Source organism: Bombina bombina, chromosome 7 (assembly GCF_027579735.1).
Source record: "Bombina bombina isolate aBomBom1 chromosome 7, aBomBom1.pri, whole genome shotgun sequence".
Lineage (NCBI taxonomy): Eukaryota > Metazoa > Chordata > Amphibia > Anura > Bombinatoridae > Bombina > Bombina bombina.
Window position 1 is genome coordinate 26,430,752 of NC_069505.1, and position 25,012 is coordinate 26,455,763.

At 41.1% G+C, this 25,012-nt stretch overlaps 1 protein-coding gene across 1 annotated transcript in view; it reads left to right on the forward strand.

Moving 5' to 3' along the window:
* LOC128665794 (tachylectin-2-like) overlaps positions 1–25,012 on the forward strand; it is a 109,875-nt gene that overhangs the window by 27,450 nt on the left and 57,413 nt on the right. The window contains exon 2 of the mRNA XM_053719996.1: positions 331–1,180. Coding sequence (XP_053575971.1) covers positions 331–1,180 — 850 coding nt within the window. The remainder of the gene's footprint in view (positions 1–330; positions 1,181–25,012) is intronic.

Here is a 25,012-nt window from a genome sequence, read left to right on the forward strand (position 1 = left end):
TAAACTGATACAGCTGTATTAGTTACAATTATAATTTGTAAAAGCTTGCATGCATTTATGAAAAAATTAACATATTTAGGATGTTGGTTTTTCATATGGAAGGCAGGATATGTTTAATACTGTATTCCTTTAACATCTAACACTGGCAAATTGTGTTTATGTCAACTATATCATGTGTTGTTTAAAAGTACAAAGGACAACTAGTACTGTCTTGTATTATATAAACTGATGTCTCTTTACATAAAAAGATGTAGGTTATACATTATGCAAGGATATTAGTAAATTTATTAATCACAATCTGCAAATTAACTTGCTTCACTCTCGTTTCAGATACTGTTTTATTCACTGTGGATAAGAATGGTTTTGCCAAGTGTGGACTGCCACCAGTTGATTACAATGACAGCTATGACATACGTGCTGACCACGTTGGAAGGTTAGCCAATGCCAGCCATATTTCCTTTAGCCCAGATGGGCAACTGTATGCTGTACGTGGTTATGAACTGTACACTGGTCCTATGCCCCACCATGAAGATCAAGACTGGTTTGCTGAAGCCACAAGAGTTGGGAAAGCTAACTGGGATAAAATAAAATATTTCTTCTTCCATCCTAAGGGTGACCTCTATGTATTAACAACTGACGGAAAGCTCTACAAGGGTCCAGCCCCAAACAATGAAGATGTGTCATGGATGTATGGTCAGGCTACGAAGATAGGAAATTATAACTGGGATAAACTTAATGCAGTTTTCTTTGACCCAGAAGGTATTTTGTATGCAGTGACCTCTGGTGACAGTCTTGTGATGGGAAAACCTCCAACCAACCCAGCAGAAGAGTGGGAGCGCAATGCAACAACTATTGGAACTGGTGGTTGGCTCCCTCTGACATATTTTATATCTTTCAGCTCTGATGGGTATCTGTGGTGTGTTCGTAAAGATGGTCAAATATTCAGAGGACCACGGCCAACTGTACAGGATTCTCACTACATTGATAAAGCAACCTGTATGGGTTATGATTATGATATGTACAGATTCCTTTCTTTCACCAGAGATCGCACTGTTCAGAGTATTATCAGCTTTGAATTTTTGCCTGATGAAGGGAAAACGGTGTCAGAAAGCCTGGAGATCTTGGAAAGCCAAAATTTTGTGAACACACAAAGCTCTTCCCCACTACAGTGCACATTTTCGTAAGTACTAATTTGTATCTGGCTCATAATGTACATTTCCCCTTTCCCAATCATGTTTGGGAAATTCTGCTGTATAGCTTGCAGGATTAATTAATAATTATTAATAAAGGGACATGAAACCCAACGTTCCTCTTTCATGATTCGGAAAGAACATACAATTTTAAACAGCTTTCTAATGTATTTTTATTATCTAATTTGCTTTTTTTTTAGTATCCTTTGTTGAAAAGCATACCTAGGTAGGCCCAGGAGCAGCGATGCACTAGTTGCTGATTGGTTGCTGCATATATATATATATATATATATATATATATGCCTCTTGTCATTAACTCCCAGTTGTGCATTGTTGCACCTTCAACAAAGGATTCCAAGATAATTAAGCAAATTTGATTGTAAATTATAAAGTTGTTTACAATTGTATGAACTGTGTGAATTATGAAAGATAAAGGTTTGATGACCCTTTAAATGCTCCCTGAAATATAGATTGCAACAACAATGTATTAAAAAGTGAAAAGGGTACATTTTATTGGAGATAAATGTTTTAAAATACAAATTCATGTTGCTCCAAAAAGGTTTCCAACAAATGGATGTTTTTGTGGAACCAGAGCGTTTCCCCCCAACACAAGAAGCATAAACAGCAGGCACTTGGCAGAAGGAAGAAACTCCAGAGTATTTCTGTGACATTTTATTGCTGATGTGGAAATGTCAGGTGTGACGGATACCCCGGCTACCCCGACTGGGTAGCTCCACCAAAGGGTCCTGCTTCCTCCGTGCCGACGGCAGCTATGTAGCTAGCAAGTGACCACAGCCTGTAGCCACCCCTGATGGCCGACAGCATCAGTACCCAGGGTCCCACCCTGTCGCAGACTCCAGCTACCCAGACTGGGTAGCTCTGCCTGATGATCCTTTCTCTGCCTGGAACAGGCTGCTTTGTAGCTCAGGAAAGTGATTTTAGCTGGAGCCCACCCAAATAACTAGACACACTAGCATTCAGGTTACACAGGAACTGATTTTATTGAAAACATGCACTCCTTTTATACACACAGCTCATCTTGATAAGACCCTGGACAATCCCACTATTTTCCCGCCATTCCCGCCCCTCCAGACAGCCCGGCACCTCCCAAAGGAGCTCCCCTCTGATAATTGCCACAGCTCTTGTCCTCCCTAGGGGCTACCAATCCCCAAAAGAGCAGAGCTCTGGGGGGGGCAAAGGGCTGCTGGAGCGACCAGGGGTAAAGTTAGTGGGTGTCCTGCTGTCCTGTGGCCGACCGGGAGTTCCAGGAGCCCGGCCAGCCTGAGAGGAGTTAGGCGGGTGTCCGTTGTGAGGCGGCCGACCGGGAGTTCCAGGAGCCCGGCCAGCCTAGGAGGGTTTTCCTGGTCATACACCAGCTCTTCACAAAACAAGCAAACAAAAGCTTCCAGAAATTGTGGTTGCTCTGATGAGCCCAAAACCCCTGAGAAACAACAGGGGTGAGGTTGTAGGGGGGCAGGGTCGGCTCCAGAACGAATAAAATGGGGGGGCATTTTTTTTTCACGAGGGGGCATGCATTTAAAAAGCATGTATGAGAGTCAAAATAAGAGCAGACCTACTGTGGCAGTCCAGGGGTTACATTTATCAGATCTCTGGCTGTGCAGGAGTTAGATTTGTTTATATTTCTGGAAGTGCAGCGGTAACATGTGTCATATCTCAAAGTATAGGGGTTACATTTATAAGATGTCTGGCAGTGCCGCAGTAGTTACATTTACCAGATTTATTGCAGTGCAAGGGTTACATTTGTCATATCTCAGGAATGTCTCCCACATATGACACAGCCAGTGGACACTGTTTGCATGTGTAGCTCTACCAATGACCCTACTAATGATCAAATAAGCTTTTACGTGACAATAAGTTTGAGTGCCAAGCAGTACATTACTTGTACAGATATTATTAATGATATTAACCAGTACACACACAGTATATACGGTATGTATATACACACAAATTATATATATATATATATATATATATATATATATATATATATATATATATATATATACACACACACACACACACACACACACACATACACACATACATACATACACACATAATATATATATATATATATATATATATATATATACACACACACACATTATATATATATATATACACACACACAGTATATACGGTATGTATATACACACAAATTATATATATATATATATATATATATATATATATATATATATATATATATATATATATATATAATAGAAAACAAGAAGCACTCCAGAAGTCTTTCCAATTTAATCACCTTTAATAGTGAATGTTTTCGGGCAACAAACAGCCCGTCCTCAAACTTACAAGGTTACCAAACACTTACCACCCACCTGTGTTATAGACCACCACCAAGGAAAAGTGCACCACGCTCTCCACGGTGGATGCGTCGCCCCTAACGAGTGACGTCATCGCCCGCGGCAACGTGAAGGAACTGAAAAGGGCAAAGACAACTGTCAAATTATGCAGGCATATAATAAGCCCTAATTCTAAGCAACAAGCTTATACTTCAAATATACTTTATACTTTAAATATGCAGTATAATTACATAAGACATTGCAGTAAAGACTGGGAAATCAAATCTATCGCAAAAAGAAATACGGTTGTCATAGTAACAAGTAAACAATCAACGCTAGGTCTAGCAAGTCATAAATTACATAAGAGTTACTGCATAAACGACTATGGGGCTCCACAAAGCAAAAAGCCATCACAGGAAAATAGAATAAAATTGATGGAAGCTAGTAGAAATTTTATTTACCATTTATGTAAAGTGGAGTCACATACCCAGACAGGCAGAGAAGATTTAGCAGAACAAGTTAATATAATTACAGAAATAGGAATGAACCATGGCTCTCACAAATTAACAGAAATATGAATGATCATGGACTCCCCCTGGATTCCTTTTTCGACAGTAGATAGGGGTCACAGGAACACCTGCCAGTCTAGCTGTGTATTCAGCCCATAGGGCACAAGTGTATTCAATTCGAATGTCCATTTGGCTTCTCTTTGGAGAAGTAGTCGGTTTCTACCACCCCCTCTGGGTAACGATGGTACATGATCTATAATCATATATTTAAGATCCATGACACTATGCTTCTGTTCCAAAAAGTGTCTGGCCACTGGTTGCTCGGAAGTGCCTTTGTTTAGTGCCGTCTTGATAGCAGATCTATGGTTTGCCATCCGAGTACGCAAATCATCACAGGTTTTTCCTACGTAATACAGCCCGCAAATACAGTGTAAAAGATACACTATATACGTGGTAGTACACGTTAGGCGGAATTTATGCTTATAAATTTTGCGTTTGTGTGGATGGGTGAAGCTTGGTCCAGTGATTAACCCCCCACAAGTTGTGCAGCCAAGACATCGGAAGACCCCTGGGTTTTTAATATCCAGCCATGTTGAGGATTTGTAACTTTGTATCGGGTCAGTTTTAATAAGCCAGTCCCGTAAAGACCTTGATCTCTTAAAACCCACTCTTGGGGGATCAACCTTATGCAAGGGTAACGATCTATCCGTATTGATAATGTCCCAATGTTTGTTAAGTATGTCCTTTAAGGGGCCTTTATCTCCTGTGAAGGTTGTGATGAATGTCATCCTGTTCTCCACCTTTTTAGGTACACAGGTACTGGCCTGACAGACCTGAGCCCGCTGTTCCCTAAGTAGTTTATCCGGATAGCACCTTACTTCAAATCGTTGCACCATCTCAGTGAGTTGTTCTTCTCTTTTGATGATTTGCGTACTTGGATGGCAAACCATAGATCTGCTATCAAGACGGCACTAAACAAAGGCACTTCCGAGCAACCAGTGGCCAGACACTTTTTGGAACAGAAGCATAGTGTCATGGATCTTAAATATACGATTATAGATCATGTACCATCGTTACCCAGAGGGGGTGGTAGAAACCGACTACTTCTCCAAAGAGAAGCCAAATGGACATTCGAATTGAATACACTTGTGCCCTATGGGCTGAATACACAGCTAGACTGGCAGGTGTTCCTGTGACCCCTATCTACTGTCGAAAAAGGAATCCAGGGGGAGTCCATGATCATTCATATTTCTGTTAATTTGTGAGAGCCATGGTTCATTCCTATTTCTGTAATTATATTAACTTGTTCTGCTAAATCTTCTCTGCCTGTCTGGGTATGTGACTCCACTTTACATAAATGGTAAATAAAATTTCTACTAGCTTCCATCAATTTTATTCTATTTTCCTGTGATGGCTTTTTGCTTTGTGGAGCCCCATAGTCGTTTATGCAGTAACTCTTATGTAATTTATGACTTGCTAGACCTAGCGTTGATTGTTTACTTGTTACTATGACAACCGTATTTCTTTTTGCGATAGATTTGATTTCCCAGTCTTTACTGCAATGTCTTATGTAATTATACTGCATATTTAAAGTATAAAGTATATTTGAAGTATAAGCTTGTTGCTTAGAATTAGGGCTTATTATATGCCTGCATAATTTGACAGTTGTCTTTGCCCTTTTCAGTTCCTTCACGTTGCCGCGGGCGATGACGTCACTCGTTAGGGGCGACGCATCCACCGCGGAGAGCGTGGTGCACTTTTCCTTGGTGGCGGTCTATAACACAGGTGGGTGGTAAGTGTTTGGTAACCTTGTAAGTTTGAGGACGGGCTGTTTGTTGCCCGAAAACGTTCACTATTAAAGGTGATTAAATTGGAAAGACTTCTGGAGTGCTTCTTGTTTTCTATTATATTCCGTTGTTGCTAGCACCCGAAGCAGTTGCTGACTTAGGATCTGGAGTGCACTTTGCCTGTTTATATATATATATATATATATATATATATATATACACACACACACACACACATATACACACATACATACATATATATATATATATATATATACACACACACACACACATATACACACATACATACATATACACACACACATTATATATATATATATATATACACACACACAGTATATACGGTATGTATATACACACAAATTATATATATATATATATATATATATATATACACACACACAACAAAGAAGGAATGAATCCAGGCGTCTCCAAGTCTGTTAAAACATTGACGTTTATTCAAAAATTTAAAAAGGTAGGTGCTGAAAGCAGAGCTCCATAGGGTAAAAAGAGTTAACACTAGGTCTATATATATATATAGATACACACACACAAAAAAAAAGGTATATCTCAGTAAATGAAAGCACTCTCAGGACTTCTCAATAGTAAGTAAAAAAAAAACAGTGTTTATTAACGTTTCGGGGTTCACACAGACCCCTTCATGAGATGAAGGGTTCTGTGTGAACCCCGAAATGTTAATAAACACTCGGCTAGATTTAGAGTTTGGCGTTAGCCATCAAAAGCAGCGTTAAGGGATCCTAACGCTGCTTTTTACCGCCCGCTGGTATTTAGAGTCAGGCGGAAAAGGGTCTACCGCTCACTTTCTTTCCGTGACTCCAGGTTACCGCAGATCCCCTTACGTCAATTGCGTATCCTATCTTTTCAATGGGATTTGCCCAACGCTGGTATTTGGAGTCTTGGAAGAAGTGAGCGGTACACCCTCTACCGACAAGACTCCTACCGACAAAAAAAAGTCAGTGGTTAAGAGCTTTATGGGCTAACGCGGGAATATAAAGCTCTTAACTACTGTGCTACAAAGTACACTAACACCCATAAACTACCTATGCACCCCTAAACCGAGGCCCCCCCACATCGCAAACACTATAATAATTTTTTTAAACCCCTAATCTGCCAACCGGACACTGCCGCCACCTACATTATCCCTATGAATGCCTAATCTACTGCCCTAACATCGCCAACACCTACATTATATTTATTAACCCCTAATCTGTCCCCCCCACGTATAATAAATGTATTAACCCCTAAACCTAAGTCTAACCCTAACCCTAACACCCCCTAACATAAATATAATTTAAATTAAACAAAATAATATTTTAATAAATTAATCCTATTTAAAACTAAATACTTACCTATAAAATAAACCCTAAGATAGCTACAATATAATTAATAATTACATTGTGTCTATTTTAGGATTTATATTTATTTTACAGGCAACTTTGTATTTATTTTAACTAGGTACAATAGCTATTAAATAGTTATTAACTATTTAATAGCTACCTAGTTAAAATAATTTCAAAATTACATGTAAAATAAATCCTAACCTAAGTTACAATTAAACCTAACACTACACTATCATTAAATTAATTAAATAAATTACCTACAATTAGCTAAACTAAAATACAATTAAATAAACTAATCTATAATACAAAAAAACAAACACTAAATTACAAAAAATAAAAAAATATTACAAGAATTTTAATCTCATTACACCTAATCTAAGCCCCCTAATAAAATAAAAAAGCCCCCCAAAATAATAAAATTCCCTACCCTATTCTAAATTACAAAAGTAATCAGCTCTTTTACCAGCCCTTAAAAGGGCTTTTTGCGGGGCATTGCACCAAAGTAATCAGCTCTTTTACCTGTAAAAGAAAATACAATACCCCCCCAACATTACAACCCACCACCCACATACCACTATTCTAACCCACCCAAACCCCCCTTAAAAAAAACTATCACTAACCCCCTGAAGATCTCCCTACCTTGAGTCGTCTTCACTCAGCCGAGCAGAAGTCTTCATCCAATCCGGGCGATGTGGTCCTCCATCCGGGCAAAGTCTTGATCCAAGCGGCAAAGAAGAGGTCCTCCATCCGGGCGATGTCTTCTACCAAGCGGCATCTTCTATCTTCTGTCTTCCAGATCATCTTCATCCCGCCGATTTTTCCTACCTTTTATTTATTGGATGACGTCATTTAAAGGAACCTTCATTCGTCGTTAGTCTGTCGGGGAAGGAGGATGTTCCGCGTCGGCGGGATGAAGATGGATCCGGAAGACAGAAAATAGAAGATACCGCTTGGAAGAAGACATCACCCGGATGGAGGACCTCTTCTTTGCCGCTTGGAGGAAGACATCACCCGGATGGAGAACCTCTTCTTTGCCGCTTGGATCAAGACTTCGCCCGGATGGAGGACCTCTTCTTTGCCGCTTGGATCAAGACTTCGCCCGGATGGAGGACCACATCGCCTGGATTGGATGAAGACTTTGGCTCGGCTGAGTGAAGACGACTCAAGGTAAGGAGATCTTCAGAGGGTTACAGATAGGTTTTTTTAAGGGGGGGTTTGGGTGGGTTAGAATAGGGGTATGTGGGTGGTGCGTTGTAATGTAGGGGGGTATTGTATTTTCTTTTACAGGTAAAAGAGCTGATTACTTTGGGGCAATGCCCCGCAAAAAGCCCTTTTAAGGGCTGGTAAAAGAGCTGATTACTTTTGTAATTTAGAATAGGGTAGGGAATTTTATTATTTTGGGGGGCTTTTTTATTTTATTAGGGGGCTTAGATTAGGTGTAATTAGATTAAAATTCTTGTAATAATTTTTTTATTTTTTGTAATTTAGTGTTCGTTTTTTTGTATTATAGATTAGTTTATTTAATTGTATTTTAGTTTAGCTAATTGTAGGTAGTTTATTTAATTAATTTAATGATAGTGTAGTGTTAGGTTTAATTGTAACTTAGGTTAGGATTTATTTTACATGTAATTTTGAAATTATTTTAACTAGGTAGCTATTAAATAGTTAATAACTATTTAATAGCTATAGTACCTAGTTAAAATAAATACAAAGTTGCCTGTAAAATAAATATAAATCCTAAAATAGGTACAATGTAATTATTATTTATATTGTAGCTATATTAGGGTTTATTTTCTAGGTAAGTATTTAGTTTTAAATAGGAATAATTTATTTATTTATAGGAATATTATTTCGTTTAATTTAAATTATATTTATGTTAGGGGGGTGTTAGGGTTAGACTTAGGAGTTAATACATTTATTATAGTAGCGGCGACGTTGCGGGCGGGAGATTAGGGGTTAATAATTGTAGGTAGGTGGCGGCGATGTTAGGGAGGGCAGATTAGGGGTTAATACAATTTATTCTAGTGTCTGCGAGGAGGGAGTGCGACGGTTTAGGGGTTAATACATTTATTATAGTGGCGGCGATGTCCGGTCGGCAGATTAGGGGTTAATAAAATGTATTATAGTGTCTGCGAGGAGGGAGTGCGACGGTTTAGGGGTTAATACATTTATTATAGTGGCGGCGATGTCCGGTCGGCAGATTAGGGGTTAATACTTGTAGTTAGGTTGCGGCGACGTTGGGGGGGGGCATATTAGGGGTTAATAAATATAATGTAGGTGTCGGCGATTTTAGGGGCAGCAGATTAGGGGTTCATAGGGATAATGTAGGTGGCGGCGGTGTCCGGAGCGGCAGATTAGGGGTTAATAGTATAATGCAGGTGTCAGTGATAGTGGGGGCGGAAGATTAGGGGTTAATAAGTGTAAGGTTAGGGGTGTTTAGACTCGGGGTTCATGTTAGGGTGTTAGGTGCAGACTTAGAAAGTGTTTCCCCATAGGAAACAATGGGGCTGCGTTAGGAGCTTAAGGCTGCTTTTTTGCAGGTATTAGGTTTTTTTTCAGCCCAAACTTCCCCATTGTTTCCTATGGGGAAATCGTGCACGAGCACGTTTTTCCAGCTTACCGCTACCGTAAGCAACGCTGGTATTGAGGGTTGAAGGGAAGGTAAATTATGCTCAATGCTCACTTTTCTGAGCCTAACGCAGCCATTCAGACAACTCTAAATACCAGCGTTGTCTTAAGGTGTGCGCTGGAAAAAAAAGCAGCGTTAGCTACGCGGGTCTTTACCGACAAAACTCTAAATCTAGGCGACTGTTTTTTTTGACCCACTATTGAGAAGTCCTGAGAGTGCTTTCATTTACTGAGATATACCTTTTCATGCTAGCAATTAATAGAGATGTGGATACAGCGCCAACAAGAGGCTATGGGATAAATATACTCACAGGAAGATATAAAAAAAAGGGGTATAATTTAATAGACAGTGCTTAAAACAGATGGCTATACATAGCTCTACAAAGAAATTCTTTACATAAATATCTTATACAAAGCTATACAGATAATTTTGTACATAAAATTCAAAAAGAAGCTCACAAGAGTAGCTCAAAGGCCGTTAGATGTTAAACATATAAATGAGTGGCTCACGGATGTAGCTCAAAGGCCATAATATGTTAAACATATAAATGATCAACAAATAGGCGAGGTCTCTAGGACTGAAATAATGGCGAATTGGTCAGTTGAGCAATACACTGTATCAAGAGTGTAAGCTGAGATATCATCAACCAGATGGATAATGAAATGTAATAATAATAGTAATAGTAAACATATAAATACAAATAAGTGCCTGAAAATTATGTGCACCAAAAGATAAAATCAAAAAATAAAAATATAGTGTGTGAATGATGCCTGAGCACTGCAGTGCAAAAAAAAGGGAAGAAAGCGCAATATAAATGTGAAAAATGGTGACAGGTGTGAGTGAATGCAGATAAAATTCACAAAAAGTTAATAGATATACAACTAATACAGTATATATATGCTAAAAGTGAGGAAGATAAATACATACAATAAAAAATATATTCAAAAAATTCAAAAATTCCCAAAAATGTTTTTGTTGATCAACAAATGTTAGTGAAGAGTAATAAAAAATTAAAAAATGGGAAAAACGTGGTAAAAGTGCAATTAGTGTTCCTCCAAAAGGGTAGTGACTAGAACATATCCAAATCCCCATTGATATCCTAGATCTTTAAGTAGATAGAGTTGCCAGTCGAGTCCTGTCAACTGTCAGCTGCACCTATGGTATCCAAATAGTGTCCCTGTAAAAAAGTTCACAACATAGTGTATCCAATATAAAAAATAGGGAAGATATTAAAATAATGCTTACCAATATGTCAACGCGTTTCTGCCCTCAAAATAGGGCCTTTCTCAAGACTGAAATATTGGTAATGGCAACAAGCCTTATATACAGTATAAAAATAATGGTCTTTGATTAACTAGGATGTTTGGGCGCCAAACCCCTTGCACTTCCTGTGTGCCTCCTAATAGTTTCCCCTTACTGCAGACCGGAGGTTTGTAACCCTTAACGGAAATCATATTTCTGCAGATGTATTTAACATCTATGGTTTGTAACATATATAGTTTCTGGGGCAATTAGTCCATATCTGGCCTTTGGTTTGTGTGGCCTAATTTGTCATTATTAATCGAATAATGTGATCCAAATGTATTCCGATATCGGAACGAAACCGGAAGTGACGTATCCGCTAGCGTCACTTCCGGTTTAGCGGCGCCGATGTTGCTAGGTAAACAAGCCATGCTTTAGCAATGGATGTGTATTACACATCGCGGCTTTGGCTAATTTTAAGAGACTGTCAATTCCAGCTGATCTATTACTGGGTAAACAAACCACTAGCCATACTTAGCAACGGATGTGTATTACACATCGCGGCTTGGCCAATTTTAAGAGGCATTTATAGCTGTATGTGATGTTTTAAAGAGTGGTTAATTTTGAATTGAAGCTATATATAAGAAAAAGGGGGGATTAGTGGCCCCAAACATCTAGTGGTAATACGTAAGTAAAACCAAGGATAAGACATAGGTACAGATATTGCTCCTATCATTAATTCAATGAAAACAGGCGTTGTCCTTTTGTATCTAAAGAATATAGTACCTTGAATGGTGATCAATTGTGGGTTATTTTGACCCCAAACTTACATACTAGATATAATCAAACATGAAAAAATGAAAGAATCATGGCATTAAAATTAAGAGTAAAAAATGGCACTAAAATTAAAAATAAAGAAGAAAAAATGACACATCCCTTTTATCAATGATATAACAAAAAAAAACAGATTTCATATTAGAAAACAGACTTTAGTATATATCCCCATATTTCTAAAAGGGGTATATCCCTATGTTCAGAGGGGGTCATATGGTATATTTATCTCTCTTTAATCCCTTATATATGTCCATGAAGGATAGGGTTATGTTTGGACATAAACTCTGATCCAAATAAAATCTTTAGATTCAATTAAAATCCCTAGATTTGATCACCTGGGTAATAGATTTATTGTCAAATTGGATGTTAATCCACAGAAATATATATAAGTTCCCCTATCCTTCATGGACATATATAAGGGATTGTTAAATGCTTAAAGATCGCCCAATCTACTTATCGGTCCATTACGATTAAAGAGAGATAAATATACCATATGACCCCCTCTGAACATAGGGATATACCCCTTTTAGAAATATGGGGATATATACTAAAGTCTGTTTTCTAATATGAAATCTGTTTTTTTGTTATATCATTGATAAAAGGGATGTGTCATTTTTTCATTCTTTATTTTTAATTTTAGTGCCATTTTTTCATTTTTTACTCTTAATTTTAATGCCATGATTCTTTCATTTTTTCATGTTTGATTATATCTAGTATGTAAGTTTGGGGTCAAAATAACCCAGAATTGATTACCATTCAAAGTACTATATTCTTTAGATACAAAAGGACAACGCCTGTTTTCATTGAATTAATGATAGGAGCAATATCTGTACCTATGTCTTATCCTTGGTTTTACTTACGTATTACCACTAGATGTTTGGGGCCACTAATCCCCCCTTTTTCTTATATATAGCTTCAATTCAAAATTAACCACTCTTTAAAACATCACAGACAGCTATAAATGCCTCTAAAAAATTGGCCAAGCCGCGATGTGTAATACACATCCGTTGCTAAGTATGGCTAGTGGTTTGTTTACCCAGTAATAGATCAGCTGGAATTGACAGTCTCTTAAAATTAGCCAAAGCCGCGATGTTTAATACACATCTGTTGCTAAAGCATGGCTTGTTTACCTAGCAACATCGGCGCCGCTAAACCGGAAGTGACGCTGGCGGATACGTCACTTCCAGTTTCGTTCCGATATCGGAATACATTTGGATCACATTATTTGATTAATAATGACAAATTAGGCCACACAAACCAAAGGCCAGATATGGACTAATTGCCCCAGAAACTATATATGTTACAAACCATAGATGTTAAATACATCTGCAGAAATATGATTTCCGTTAAGGGTTACAAACCTCCGGTCTGCAGTAAGGGGAAACTATTAGGAGGCACACAGGAAGTGCAAGGGGTTTGGCGCCCAAACATCCTAGTTAATCAAAGACCATTATTTTTATACTGTATGTAAGGCTTGTTGCCATTACCAATATTTCAGTCTTGAGAAAGGCCCTATTTTGAGGGCAGAAACGCGTTGACATATTGGTAAGCATTATTTTAATATCTTCCCTATTTTTTATATTGGATACACTATGTTGTGAACTTTTTTACAGGGACACTATTTGGATACCATAGGTGCAGCTGACAGTTGACAGGACTCGACTGGCAACTCTATCTACTTAAAGATCTAGGATATCAATGGGGATTTGGATATGTTCTAGTCACTACCCTTTTGGAGGAATACTAATTGCACTTTTACCACGTTTTTCCCATTTTTTAATTTTTTATTACTCTTCACTAACATTTGTTGATCAACAAAAAATTTTTTGGGAATTTTTGAATTTTTTGAATATATTTTTTATTGTATGTATTTATCTTCCTCACTTTTAGCATATATATACTGTATTAGTTGTATATCTATTAACTTTTTGTGAATTTTATCTGCATTCACTCACACCTGTCACCATTTTTCACATTTATATTGCGCTTTCTTCCCTTTTTTTTGCACTGCAGTGCTCAGGCATCATTCACACACTATATTTTTATTTTTTTATTTTATCTTTTGGTGCACATAATTTTCAGGCACTTATTTGTATTTATATGTTTACTATTATTATTACATTTCATTATCCATCTGGTTGATGATATCTCAGCTTACACTCTTGATACAGTGTATTGCTCAACTGACCAATTCGCCATTATTTCAGTCCTAGAGACCTCGCCGATTTGTTGATCATTTATATGTTTAACATATTATGGCCTTTGAGCTACATCCGTGAGCCACTCATTTATATGTTTAACATCTAACGGCCTTTGAGCTACTCTTGTGAGCTTCTTTTTGAATTTTATGTACAAAATTATCTGTATAGCTTTGTATAAGATATTTATGTAAAGAATTTCTTTGTAGAGCTATGTATAGCCATCTGTTTTAAGCACTGTCTATTAAATTATACCCCTTTTTTTTATATCTTCCTGTGAGTATATTTATCCCATAGCCTCTTGTTGGCGCTGTATCCACATCTCTATCAATTGCCTATTTTTCTCTGGGGGATGGTTAGGCCCTCTGTTTGGATATAGCTTGGGGTATACCTCAGCGCTTAGGCACTATCCTTTTATCTGTATAAACTTTTCATGCTAGCACCCAGGCTGTTGACCCAGGAGGACGGATTTACTTACAGGAGGAGTATATATATATATATATATATATATATATATATATATATATATATATATACATACACACAGTATATATGTATATACACATATATATATATACATACACACAGTATATATGTATATACACATATATATATATATATATATATACATACACACAGTATATATGTATATACACATATATATATATATATATATATATGTATATACATATATACTGTGTGTATGTGAATATATATATATATATATATATATATATATATATATACACACACACACACAAACAATATATATATATACACACAGTGTGTGTATTGTGTGTGTGTATATATATATATATATATATATATATATAATAAAACCACCTTGGGGACAAATAGGTGATGTTTTGAAACATGTATATAATAACCATAAGGCTATTTCACTCATTGTCCCACAGCTACATTTGAAGTGTGTGTATGTGAGCACCTATAATCTGACACACATTTTACACTGAGCACTGCAGATAAAGCAGGCACAATGCACACTTGTTTTGTGTGACCTGCAGTGGGGAAACCAAGGAATTCCCAATTTGCTTTTTTATCTGTGGCTGCCAGGATATAAAGCACAATAGGGAAGGGATACTACTCGCACACACACATTGGTTATACGCTGTGTTTTCACAAAATTACTTCTGCCTTCCCTCTCACTGACTGTTAGCTTCTTCCAGCACTTCCTGCAGAGGTCTGATGATGTCATCATCTCACTTCAGCTCTGTAGTAAGTGGGCTAGCAGGAGGAGGGGCATTGCAAGCCCTAGGTTAACTGTGAGAGCACCAGCAGGGAAATGCAACTTTATTTGTTATCTCATTGTAAATTAGAGGAGAGTAAAGAGATTAGCTGGTCCCTCCTAAGTGGCGGATCTCTAGGGTCCAGTGGCCGCAAATGGTTTATGCAAATTTGGGACCCTGGGGGACCCGTCACTTTTAAAATGTAAAAAAAAATAATTTTAAATCACTTTTTTTTTTCTTTTGCCCTGGGGGGCACAGCATACCATTTGGGTGGGCATTGCCCCCCAATGCCCCCCCTTGGAGCTGACCCTGTAGGGGGGGTTGGGGGTAGCCTTAACTGTCTGATATCCGTGACATCAGGAAACTAAATTATACATTTAAGAATGAGATGAACATTAGATAGTCCCAATTAATGTTAATATCCAACCCAGAGCCTAGTTTTGTGATCCACCTGAATGTGCCTAATAGAACACACAGGAATTTAAACAAGCAAAAACACAACCAGTGAACAAATCTAGCTGGTGTTGTTAAGAGGCGCCGATTCAAAAATATATATAAAAATTATATAAAGCTTGAAAAATATTCAATAGATGTGATAAAAAATGTGTTAGGTGGTCAACTAATATATATGATAAAAATTATATGGTGACAAAATATAAAAAGTATACAAATTATATATAATGTGATAAAGAGTGATATTGCTACTCAAATATTAAATGATGCCATACAAAAACGGATTAATATAACACAGAAATTCTTTCTTCATATAGCACATAAATATATGGTCAAGTGAAAAAAATGAGTATAAAAAGTCCCAATCTTATTATAACATGACTAACCAGTAGATAAAATGTGAAAATAGTCTATACAAAAAAATGAAGTTGAAAAATAAGATATAATGAAATAAAAATAATAAAAACGTGTCCAATGACGAAAGTGTATCCAAAAAAACAGGCAGCTCCTCTGGTGTGTTATGCCACAATAACACGGTCACGATATCCTAAAAAACAAAACATAGAGGGCGCCACATAGTGCAGATCAAACGATAATTATCCAAGAGCATATATAGATAGCCAAATTGCTACTCACGTGGTGTAATGCACAATCGTGCAATATAGGCAGACCGGAACCAAAAGTCGTCTGGCAGACACACAGGCAGTATACAGGGAAATCCCAAAGAAGGAGATTGTAGTCCTTATGTAGTCACGAAGCACCTTATCCCACCAGGGGGAATCCAGGAGAGAATGGAGGTAAAAGGAGGTTGTTGTCCTTAGGTAGTCACATAACACCTTGTCTCACCAGGGGGAGTCCAGGAATACAAGGTATCACTTGGGTAATCACCAATTCTCCAAAAAGTTCTCCAAAGAGTTACAGTGTAGCAGCAGTTGTATTAAAAAAGGTTTTTATTTAAAACAAGTTATAAAACAAGTTAAAAAGCAACGCGTTTCTCCGTGTCACAGCACAGTTTCATCAGCCTGATGAAACCTTAAGAAGACGAAACAGCTCTTGTGGAATGAGCCGTAATTCTCTCAGGAGGCTGCTGTCCAGCAGTCTCATAAGCCAAACGAATTATACTTCGTAACCAAAAAGAAAGAGTAGTAGCAGCAACTTTCTGACCTTTACGTTTCCCAGAGAAACAGATAAAGAGGGCAGAGGCCTGTCAAAAATCCTTAGTCACCTGTAAGAAGAATTTAAGAGCATGTACAACATCTAAATTGTGTAACAAATGTTCTTTGGAAGAAGAAGGATTAGGACACATAGAGGGAACCACAATTTCCTGGTTGATATTTCTATTAGAAACAACCTTAGGAAGGAAACTTAACTTAGTACGAAGAACCGCCTTATCGGCATGAAAAATAAGATAAGGGGAATCACACTGCAGAGCTGAGAGTTCCGAGACTCTTCAAGCAGAAGAGATAGCAAAAAGAAACAAAACCTTCCAAGATAACAACTTAATGTCTATGGAATGCAACGGCTCAAACGAAGCCAGCTGTAAAACTTTAAGAACAAGGTTAAGACTCCAAGGAGGAGCAACAGGCTTAAAGACAGGCCTGATTTTGACCATGGCCTGACAAAAAGATTGCACATCTGGCACATCCGCCAAACGTTTTTCGTAGTAAAACTGATAAAGCAGAAATCTGATTCTTCAGGGTACTGACTGACAATCCCTTCTCCAGGCCTTCCTGAAGAAAAGATAAAATTCTAGGAATTCTAATTATACTCCAAGAGCAGCCTGTGGATTCACACCAATAAAGATATATCTTATGGTAAATCTTTCTAGTAACAGGCTTGCGAGCCTGAATCATGGTCTCAATGACCGACTCAGAAAAACCACACTTAAACAGAATTAAGCGTTCAATCTCCAAGCAGTCAGCTTCAGACAAATAAGATTTGGATGAAGGAAGGGACCCTATATCAGGAGGTCATTCCTCAGAGATAATCTCCAAGGTGGGAGAAATGACATCTCCACTAGGTCTGCAAACCAGATCCTGCGAGGCCACACAGGTGCTATTAGAATCACTGACGCCCCCTCCTGTTTGATACGAGCAATAACTTGTGGAAGGAGAGCAAACAGAGGAAACAGGTATGCCAACCTGAAAAACCCAAGGAACCGCCAGAGCATCTATCAGAATGACCTGCGGATCTCTTGACCTTGAACCGTACCTTGGAAGCTTGGCGTTCTGATGGGACGCCATCAGATCTAACTCCGGCACCCCCAATTTGAGGACTAAGCTGGAAAACACCTTCGGATGGAGTTTCCACTCCCCGGGATGAAAAGTCTGTTTGCTCAGAAAATCTGCTTCCCAGTTTTCTACTCCTGGAATGTGGATGGCAGACAGCAATTGTGGGTCTCTGCCACTGAAGAATCCAAGTAACCTCCTTCATGGATAAGGAACTCTGAGTTCCTCCCTGGTGATTGATGTAAGCCAAAGAGGTTATGTTGTCTGACTGGAACCTGATAAACTGGGCTGAGGACAACTAAGGCCAAGCCAATAGAGCATTGTAAATATCCCTCAACTCCAAGATATTAATGAGAAGAGCAGACTCCTCCTGAGTCCAAAGGCCCTGTGCTTTTAACGAGTTCCAGACTGCTCCCCAGTCCAGCAGGCTGGCGTCCGTGGTCACGATCACCCAGGAAGGTCTCCGAAAGCATGTGCCCTGAGACAGTGTCAGGAATCTACCTGGTACCACCCACTGATGTGTCATAGCTATTCCTGCTCTTTAAATTCTAGCTACGTCCTGTTCCTAGTGCTTAGTATTGTTGTTGCTATCTCTATAGTAGTTGCAAGCTCCTGAGCTCTAACTTCAAAATACATTCTACCTGCACTTCCTATGTTATTAATCTAAATAATAAATCTCATTGGATTACAAATTCTTGCAGCACTTGCTGCTGTGAAGCATAGGATTTATTCGTGCATATCTGGAGTCATTTTCATCTCCATGAAATACGGACTTCTACAATTATACCTGAAACCAAACAGCCTTTGCCAACAGACATAATTCAACTAGTTGTTACTTTGTTACCTTGAACTGTTTCAAAATCAAGAACCGCATACTTAAATCTTCTTAAAACTTCCCTGCAGCGTTCCAACTCTCAGCGTGTGACGTCACTCACAGCCTCCGATAATGACCACGCCTACAATTCCCCGCTCAGGAGAGCGGATGGTAACATTGTTGCTCACAGCCTTTGAGTGAAAGACGCAAAGTATTTTGCAGCTGCCAAATACATTTGGGGCTCACACGGAGGTAAAGTGCTGTCATCTCTCAAGATTAAGTGTGTCTGCCTGGTAACCACTGATCCTATCTGACTAACTGTAAGTCGGGACTTCCACCTAATATGCTTTTTACTGCCTAACATAAGGATTATCATTTCCTTGGCCAGACTTAATACTCAGAGTACATAGGTTCTTGAATGAAATTATCTGAATACGCTTCTTTATCACATCTAGATTGTCAAACTAGTATTTACAAATTGTAATACCATACTAGTTACAATTTGTCAGTTGATTGTAGCAACTCCACTTAGCAATTTAAGCTATTAAATACATTATATTAATAGCTATTAGCTCCGTGGTACAAATCTTGATAAGGTCTGCAGCTGAGATCAGGAATACTTCAGTTTCCCATATTGGAACATTCATACATAGGAACAAATCCTTACAGACAGATGTTCCTGAGAACGACTGATCTAACTCTATTCTCTGTGATCGATCCGCATGGTCGCCATTCCATTGTCTAAACATGCATAACTGGAGAGCTCTCCAATGGAATCGAGCAAAAGGAATGATGTCCATGGAAGCCACCCTCATACCAATTACCTCCATACATTGAGCCACTGAAGGATGAGCAGTAGCCTGAAGAAAGAGGCAAGAGGAAATTATTTTGTTTTTCCTGACCTCTGTCAGAAAAATCTTCAACAATAGAGAATCTAATATGGCCCCTTAGAACACTACTCTTGTGGCAGGGGAAAGGGAGCTTTTTTAAAGATTCATATTCTATCCGTGGGAACGAAGAAAAGACAACAATATCTCTGCGTGAGATTTTGCTTGTTAAAAAGATGGCTCCTGAACCAATATGTCGTCCAGGTAGGGTGCCACAGTAATTCCACGAGAACGAATCACTGCCAAAAGAGCCCCCAGAACCTTTGAACAAATTCTGGGAGCCGTGGCTAGACTAAATGGAAGGGCCACAAACTGGAAATGTTTGTCCAGAAAGGCAAATCTCAGAAATATGTGATGGTCCCTGTGAATAGGAACATGAAGATACACATCCTTTAGGATGGTTGTCATGAACTGACTGTTACAGTACCAACCAGATACCAAGGGTTAATACCAGATGAACAATGTCCTGCATAGGGAATCAGCAATTCACAACCCCAATCAGTTTCCCCCTCAACATGAGACCAGGCTCCACATTTCAGGTTTAAAACAGAATGTCATTTATTAAAGGCTAGATGCCTAGTATTTATACAGGTTTGACCCCAGATGGGGGGTTGAAAGAATGTTGTACATTAGATAAAAGGGGAAAACGCCCTTTGACATGATACAATAGAATTACATTACTTAACACTTTAAACACAAGACACTCTTGGCTTTCCTTATCACTTAGGCGTCTGCTCTCTGAGAGTGATTAAACAATGGAATGCTTATCACTAACTTAATGATAGCTGATGCCAGCAAACTTGTATTTAGAAAATAGAGTTAACACTTTCAGTCCTGACCGAAGGGTCTGTCACATAGCTCCCCCCTTGTGGAACACTCCGGCAGACCCGGCTTGACCCTTTGGCGGGTCAACTTGGGGATGACCGGACTAGGAGGTGGTAGGCATGTCAGTTTGCCAGGACAATCCATCTGCATTCCCGTTTAGCTTATCGGGCCGGTAGCTGATGGTGAAGTTATAGGGCTGGAGGGCTAAACTCCACCTCAGCAATCTACCATTGTCTCCTGAGACCCGGTTAAGCCAGACTAAGGGATTGTGGTCCATTATGAGGGAAAATTCCTGTCCATATAGATAAGGGTTCAACTTCTTCAGTGCCCAGACCAGGGCTAAATATTCCTTCTCTACTGCCGCATAACTTACTTCCCGAGGTAACAACTTTCTGCTTAGGTATGCGACAGGATGCTCTCCTCCATCCTCCCCGACTTGACTCAGTACAGCCCCCAGTCCATACATGGAAGCATCGGTATGAATGAGAAAACGTTTGTTAGGGACTGGGGCAGCCAAGACAGGGGCATTCACAAGGGCCTGCTTCAGTGCCTGAAACGCGGCTTCACAAGCTGGAGACCACAGGACCTGTTTGGGGAGGTTCTTTTTAGTCAGGTCATTCAGGGGCTTGGCGATAGTACTGTAGTCTGGGACAAAATGTCGGTAATACCCGGCCGGCCCCAGGAAGGCTAGCACTTGGGTCTTAGTGATAGGTGTGGGCCAGTTAGCCACAGCCTCTACCTTGGCTGGCTCCGGTCTCTGGCTCCCACACCCCACTCCGTGACCCAAGTACTGTACTTCAGCCATACCTAGATGGCACTTGTCCGGTTTCAAGGTCAGGCCAGCGGCCCGAATCTGGTCCAGAACCACCCCTACATGGGTAAGGTGTTCTTCCCAGGACTCACTGTAAACCGCAATGTCGTCCAGGTATGCACAAGCAAATTCCTGGAAGCCATCGAGGAGTCTATCCACCATACGCTGGAAGGTAGCCGGAGCATTCTTCATCCCAAAGGGCATGACCTTAAACTGGTACAGGCCGAATGGGGTGACGAATGCTGACTTGGGGATAGCATCCTCGGCCAGGGGAATCTGCCAATAGCCTTTACACAGGTCTATGGTTGTCAGATAGCGTCCCCTAGCAATATGGTCTAGTAATTCGTCTACCCGGGGCATCGGGTAGGCGTCAGTGGTGGTCCTCTCGTTGAGCCGCCTCTAGTCCACACAGAACCGGGTGGTTCCATCTTTCTTAGGTACCAGGACTACAGGTGAAGCCCAAGGACTATCGGAGTGCTCGATCACTCCCATCCGAGCCATCTCCTGTATCTCCTTCCGCATTCCTTCTCGGACTGCTTCGGGTATACGGTAGGGAGGCTGTCGCAGGGGATTCTGTCCAGGGGTCTCTACCTTATGTACAGCTAGAGTAGTGTAGCCGGGCTCTTGGGAGAATGTTGCCTGCTTCTCCCACAGGAGCTGTCTTGCCTGTATCCTCTCGGTAGGGTTTAACCGGTCCCCTAGCTGCACAAGACTAGTGAGGTCAGTCTGGGGGTCCTTCTCTAATAAGTCGGGTAGGAGTAAATTCTCTGGGTCGTCTGCAGCAGGGGCACATACTGCAGCTACATCCTCTGGCCTCTCCTGATACTCCTTCAGCATGTTCACATGAAAGGATCGCTGGATCCTCTCATCTGCACAGCTGGCTATAATATAGGTAGTATCACACACCTAAGATAACACCTTATACGGGCCCTGCCAAGATGCTTGCATCTTGTTGGTCTTCACAGGCTTGAGCACCAAAACCTTCTGTCCAACCTGGAAGACCCGCTGCCGGGCACCCTGATTGTACCACCCCTTCTGTCTCCCCTGGGCCACCTGGAGATTCTCTCTTACCATCAGAGACAGTTTCTCCATGCGGTCCCGGAGTTCCAGAACATATGGCACGATGGGGGTTCCCTCCTGCTCTATCTCTCCCTCCCAGTGTCCTCTAATGAGATCCAGGGGGCCGTGGACCCTTCTCCCATAGAGTAACTCAAAGGGAGAGAACCCAGTAGATTCCTGGGGCACCTCTCTGTACGCAAATAGCAGATGAGGCAGGAATCGTTCCCAGTCTCTGCAAGTGTCCATGAAGGTCCTCAGCATCTGCGCAGAGACCGTTAGTCTGTGGGTGATAAGGCGAACTGAGCAACGGTTTAATGCCGCACACCTTCCCTGATCAGAGAGAATCTCCTTAGGGAACCCGACCCTAGTAAAAACCTTAACTAGGGCATCAGCGACTGTCTCTGCCTCTATATTTGACAGTGCTACTGCCTCTGGGTAACGAGTGGCATAGTCCACCACAGTGAGAATATACTTCTTACCTGATGGACTATCCCTGGCCAGTGGACCCACAATGTCAACGGCTATGCGGGAAAAGGGTTCCCCAATGACAGGCATAGACATAAGCCTAGCTTTTGGGTGATCCCCCCGCTTACCCACCCGTTGACAGGTGTCACAAGTACTACAATATACCCGCACATCTCGGTTAAAATTGGGCCAGAAGAAATTCTGGGTGATCCTATGAGCGGTGCTGCGGGACCCTAGATGTCCAGCTAATGGTACATTGTGCCCAATACGCAGAATCTCTTGCCGGTATTTCGCAGGCACCACCAGCTGCCGATTCTGTGGAGGGGCAGTACTTTTCTCGGCAGGTTTGGGGATTCTATATAGCTTATCCCCCACCCACTCATAACGTTCCCCATCTACCCCCTCTTCTCCAGCATCTGCCCTAGCCCTGTATTTCTGAAGGGTCGGATCCTCCCGGGTTTCCCTCCCGTACGTCTCTGGGGTATCCCAGCTTAAGGGGGTCTGATCTAGGGTACAAGTCGGGGAAGAGAGTCTTACCTGGGTCTCAGCAGCAGGTGGGTCGGTCTCGGTGGCACGGGTCTGCGCACGGGTAGTCACAGGGTTAACATCAACGGGACCCATGGGAGCGTAGGCCGAAACAAGGGGGGCCAAGTCATTTCCAAGGAGAACATCAGCTGGTAAATCCTTCATGACCCCCACATTCACATGTCTAGCGCCCACTCCCCAATCCAAATGTACACGGGCAACAGGTAGGCGGAACACAGTGCCCCCTGCCACCCTCACAGCCACAGTGTCTCCGGTGTGCTGGTTCTCGGACACCAAGTTCTTTTGGAGCAAGGTCATGGTAGCACCAGTATCCCGTAGACCACTGACCTTCTTCCCATTCACTCTAACCAGTTGCCGGTGCTGGTGCCGGTTATCCCGGTGGACAGCTTGCACGGGGTCTGCTTCATGTAGGATGCCCCAGCATTCTTGTTCCTCTACGCAGTGGGCAGCAGGCTGAGGGTTACGTGGGATTCCGCCGGCGGGTCTCCTCCAGGACTGTGCTTGGTTTGCCGTGTTTAGGGGACACTCCGATCTTTTGTGCCCTAGTTGCTTACATCCAAAGCACCGAATAGGCTGTGAGTAATCCCGTGAGGTGAACCGGGCTGTCTGAGGGTAGTTCGTGGCCGGAGGCTGTGTGGTATAGCGGTGCGTAACTGGCAGCTGCTGGGGTGACCGGGGATCTGTACTCCACTCTAGCAGGGGGCTTAGTGGTAGCAGTGTCCAGTTTGCGGGCATCCGTATACTCATCTGCCAGGCGAGCAGCGTCATGCAGGGTGGAGGGTTTACGGTCCCTAACCCACTCTCTAACTCCTGCTGATAACTTGTCAAAGCAATGTTCCAACAGGAATAGCTGCAGCACCTCTTCCCCAGACACGGCTTGGCACCCCGCCATCCAGTGAGATGCTGTGCGGTGCACCTTACATGCCCACTCAACGTAGGAATCACCAGCCAATTTAACAGTGTCTCTGAACCGCCTCCGGTATGCCTCCGGTGTAACCGCATACCTGGAGAGCAGAGCCTCTTTTACAGTATTATAATCCCCGACTTCCTCATCTGGAATGGCCCGAAAAGCCTCACTGGCCTGGCCGGATAATTTTCCGGACAATATCGTGACCCAGTCCTCTGCGGGCACCTGGTGTAGTGCACATTGCCTCTCAAAATCCGCAAGGTACCCATCAATCTCTCCTTCTGTTTCCAGGAAGTTTTTAAAAGCGGTAAAATGTACCTTTCTCTTTTCCACTGGGGTTGCGGTGACTTGGGCTGCTGCAGCGCCGCTTTGGCGAAGTAGGTTGGCCTCCACAGCTGCTATGACCCGGTCGATTATGGCCCCAACCCATCTGCGGACATTATGTGCCAGTCTTATTTTGACCGCCCAGTCAAAGCTTGCTTCTTCGGGGGTTCTGTCTGACATGCTGAGCTCATTGGTTCCTTCGTGCCCTGGTACTCCGTCCATCTCGGTCAGTCTTGTAATAATCTCCCTCTTCCTGAGGTTACTGGTTTGTTGGCCCCGTTGCTCTAGCAGGTCTTTAAGGGTAGCTCTTTTTAGCCTTTCATACGGTATTCCCATTCGGTCTGGATG